The sequence below is a fragment of the Echinococcus granulosus genome, assembly GCF_000524195.1.
Source record: "Echinococcus granulosus chromosome Unknown EG_S00099, whole genome shotgun sequence".
In the NCBI taxonomy this organism is placed as follows: Eukaryota; Metazoa; Platyhelminthes; class Cestoda; order Cyclophyllidea; family Taeniidae; genus Echinococcus; species Echinococcus granulosus.
The window spans coordinates 73,576-78,057 of record NW_020170479.1 but is presented as its reverse complement, the minus strand read 5'-3'; the positions used below and the strand labels follow the sequence as shown (position 1 = coordinate 78,057).

General features: G+C 39.2%; 1 protein-coding gene across 1 annotated transcript; it reads right to left on the bottom strand. All coding sequences in view use genetic code 11, as the record gives it.

The window, feature by feature from the left end:
* Window positions 1-811: 811 nt before the first annotated feature.
* Window positions 812-2,057, bottom strand: EGR_08218 (hypothetical protein; the record flags this gene model as incomplete). The annotated part of the gene is made up of 3 exons (XM_024497467.1): window positions 812-982; window positions 1,060-1,182; window positions 1,911-2,057. The coding sequence occupies 3 exons, from the start codon at window positions 2,055-2,057 to the stop codon at window positions 812-814; spliced, it is 441 nt and encodes a 146-aa protein (XP_024348108.1).
* Between the last annotated feature and the right edge of the window lie 2,425 nt (window positions 2,058-4,482).

Sequence of the window (4,482 nt, the reverse complement as noted above, 5' to 3'; positions counted from 1 at the left end):
GCCAATTTTATTCCGTGTACACGAAGGCCAGACGTATTTGGCATCTAAGCACAGGTAGTATGTCAGGCGAACGTGTACTCTCATTTAGACGTATCCATGTAATAGAACTAGTTTCATTAAAATGTTTGAAACAGGAAAGTGGCCCGTCCTGATATATATGGTATCCGCAGTAGGTAAGAACTCACTACGAGCCAGATTGAGGATTACTAAAACACAGGTGAATAGGGTCTGGGAGGGAATTTGACCATTACAACCCGCAAGGCGAATGTACTGTTCACAATTTCACCACACAAAACCAAATTTCTGACTATCGTTTGACTGAGTATCCGACATTCAGCTAGGTATTTCAAAGAGCCAATTAAACTGCTTCAGTTGGTTTCACCAAGTTAAAACTAACTGACGAATATTAGATTTCGCTGATAGGAAACGTCCCAACGGGACATTTAGGAGGACGAAATATAAGCTAGGAGAATACCTTTTTAGCATTTAACTACTTTCAGATAGATTCCCCACTTATTGTGGTTCACATGACAAATAAAACCCTAGAATATGTCCTTGTCCGATCAAAATCCGCAAATTCAAATTAATTTTTCTTGATATCTAAACACTTTATTACTTCTCCATTCAGTATATTGAACTAACCGGGATGACATTTTGAGATATAACAAAGCATCAAAGTTCTAATGTTTATGATACCTAATTCGTTCTTCAAGCTGGGACTTTTGCCTAACAAAGGAGGTCTCTTTGTACGAGTAATCACCCAAGTGCTCACTACCAAATCTGTACTTAAATATGCGGGAGGAAATCCACTCTAGTGATCCTGATCCACCATGAGGTTCTTGAAATCGACCCCATTGCGTCGGAAGAACTGATTTTCCACCAGTTGAATGTGGACGTGAGATCTGTCTTGTGGATCGCATTGTCTCTTCAAGTAATGTCCAATATCTGATGAAACTCTTGACGGAACCGGCTTCGCATCCTCCTAAGGTGGTATCAGGGAGGTAGAAGAGACGACTGAAGTATGTGAGAATTACTTAAAATGTTTTGATGTGAGCTAACCTCCTCAGAAATGTTTAGGTCGACTCGCTTGTCGTGGCGTCTATCATCTCGACGCAGCCTCGGGTTAAAGATTGCCATTTTCTTGGGGTCGATGGCGTCGTAGACGTGTACCGTTTCGTGAGACTGCAGTTTGCAGTAAAATTGGTTGATTTAGTCTTTCGTGGTGATTAGAAGATCCCAAAAACGATAATAACCTCCAACTTTAGTTGTTAAAATCTGATGTGTCGTTTTTTAAGAGCTCTATTGGGTAAGTCAGGAAATTCAGGTGAGGAAAGCGTATAGGAATTGCACCGCTTTCTACATTAAGGCAAATAATTTGATAAGAATTTTTTAAATGCATGAAAACAATTCACGCAGCCAAGGTTACCAAAGTGTGCGGTAGAATCCACGAAGTTTAAGATGGATTTGCCGGCCTGTTAAATACAAACTTAAACTTGAAAAATCGTGACTTCGGATTAGTTTAAAAGAATACGAAAGTAGTATTAAGAAAAAGGCAACTATATTAGTAGCAATCGACCATTTCAAAATTCAAAGAAACGAAAGTGCTCCGTTTAAAACGGGAACAAAGAGATCTAGGAAGAGGCTTGCTCAAGAATTACAATCCGATAGACAGAGAGTAGAAATGCGTGCTAACATACAAATCCCAAGTAATGATTTGTTTACACCACGACTTACTCCCAAGGTAAAATAAAAAAGCACTAGAAATGTAGATCTCCCTATTGTTGGTAAAATTCTACACCTCTGAAAAAATTGTCGACTTCCATTGAAAAAGTAAAATACTTTCGTCAATGAAATGGAAAGCAACGGGACTTTGAGCTGCAGACTCACACCAGGAGTAACTGTAATGTTACCTTTTTTGGGGCATTAAAAACTGTTCTCTCTCTAGGTAGACCAGGGTGAGGTTCCACATGACCGAATTCCGAAAGCGCTGGTAAATAGTCATTGAGCAAAAAATTGTCGGTTCCAGTATTGACGCTCAACAATGCTTTACGTGCCATAGCACACATCCAATTCAATGTTGCAGCAAACACTACCCCACGCAGTAGATTCAAACAAAAGTATGATATTTAAAGTTCACTCATTAATATCTGTTTTTAAAGTCTTTTTTAATGACCAATCTTATCTATCTGACGAAAAATTGTACATAATTGTGTGTTGTTTACTTTTTAAAACTTACTCCTTTCTCCCAGAACGTAATTATATGATGAAGTCAAGCATGCAGACGGATAATGCAAAAGAATAAAAAGGAACATTTGGACAGAAATTCACTAATGACAAATGTGAAACTATTTTTTGATAAACCTCATTCCAACATTCAGCAATTACCAGACATTAACACACAACTTATGACAATGGGAGTTGTATCGATGAATCAGATTTTGTCAACCTGTATTTAAATTGTCCATTGATGCTACCATTTTGGTACCAATGTAGCGCTTTAAGACTTTACCGAAGACGAAGAAAGACATAATACCAGGGTGAAAAATGCATTGGCGACAGTTTGACGGCTATCCCAACCGGCAAGGATACAATGCTGGAGCATTCAAGCAGCCGCCTCGTCAAAACCGAGAGTTAGGCAAACAGCAAAGGTATTACAACCATGACCACCGTCTTTTGGGCAGATGTTCCTGCAAATAGTGTTTTATCTAAAAAGCTCACAATTCGTAGGGCATCTTTTGTCCTTGAATATCCAAAAAATAGGTAAAATGTGGCGTCCCGAGACTCCCTGAGGAAAAAAGAAGGCACAATACTCGGAAAAATTTATATTCAGCACGGAGAAGGTGCCTGGGCTATTGGCATGGCCCAAAGAGGGCTAATTCAAAGTTCAAAAGTAACGCCTCACCAGCACTAAGGGATAAACCGCTATCGTACTACAGAAATCTTTGCGGCCCACTGCCGTTTCGTTTAGCTGTTCATTTGAGTACGCGATTGCTTTGAACCTAGCAATTTGCATTTCATCTCAGCGACGTGGCTTTTACGTCACGCCAGGAGCCTTTTAGAGCCTCTGTGCGCTATTTTTATACGAGCACTATTAAACATCATTTGGGCTTACTAAAACTTCATCGAAGACTCTGGACGCAATGCTTACGTTTCCAGCGCAGTGCAGATAAAAAATCAAGCACGACGAGGTCAATGAGGTAGACCGCTGATATTAAGATACAATATTGTAATACTTATGTTGTTTTAATGTACCGTTCAGGGAGAAGGCAAGCAGGAAATTCAAACCTCGTGACCAGATGGTCCGCTCCCGTACCTACTGACTGCAGCTTCCCTCCTTCTTGAACATTGTATTTCCGCTCTCCATCTTGTCACCTTTAATAAATATGTCCAAAGCGAATCAACCGGGCTTGTCTAAAAACGCTGAGTCGCGCGTTTTAATATATTGTAGCGTCCCGAGACTTCCCTGAAGACTAAAGAAGACATAATAGAGAAGGCGTTAGGGTCGCTGACATGGCCCGAAGGCTAGCCTACTTGGCGAGGTACAATGGCCAAGTCAAAAGAAGCTCGTTACCAGACCAACCGTGTAACAAACAACCAACGTATTACAATACTCTTATCTCTGTGAAAATGAAATGGCTATTATTACTGACTCGTGGGTGGTGTTTTGGGCGCCGACTATTTTGCAGTGAGCAGCGTGAAAAAGTGAACAAGCAAAAGCACGAGATCACCTCTGAAAACGAAAGGAGTTTAAGCTTGCAGCATGCTCAACAGACAAGCAATGAGCAGTAAAGCCTTAAGAAAGACTTGAAATGGTATAACATCATTTCCAAAACTTCACAAATCATTCAAAAGAGTAAAACAGTCGTATAGAAATAATAATGCTTTTTAAAAAAGAAAAACTTAAATGAATTATCTTTTTGCTGAGCTACAAATCGTCTCTATAACCGTAAAAGTTATTTCAGTAAAAGGAATAAACTGCTGAGTTCCACATTTCAGAAGTCTGTAAGGGTATTTCTTAGCATAATAGATTATAAGAAATCAGGGTCTAAATGCCATTAATCGTTACAAGTTAAAAGATAAAAGCGCACTAACACCATTTTTAGGAACTAGTATTACATGCGAGGAACCCGATCCAAAAATTTGTACAATGCACTACAAAAGCTAGGAAACATCATGCGCAAAGTGTAAAGCAATGCTACTACTAGAATTTTTTAAAACTAAGATTATGCTGCAGCCATCTGTGACATAAGACACAGCATTTTTTGTGTGTACATTAAGTTAGTCAATTGTTAATTTCCGTATGCAAGAAGACCAACAAAAATAAAGAAGTGACCCTTGAGCAAATATTACAACTTTGAGCCCATCAAATTTTCAAATTTGAGCATATAACCATCTAACTCTGCTTGTTTTGCTTAATCATTTTTCCGGCGGTCTCGTGCAATTTGTGTTGATCGGCTGCTGGAAATAAGATTTCTTATTTTC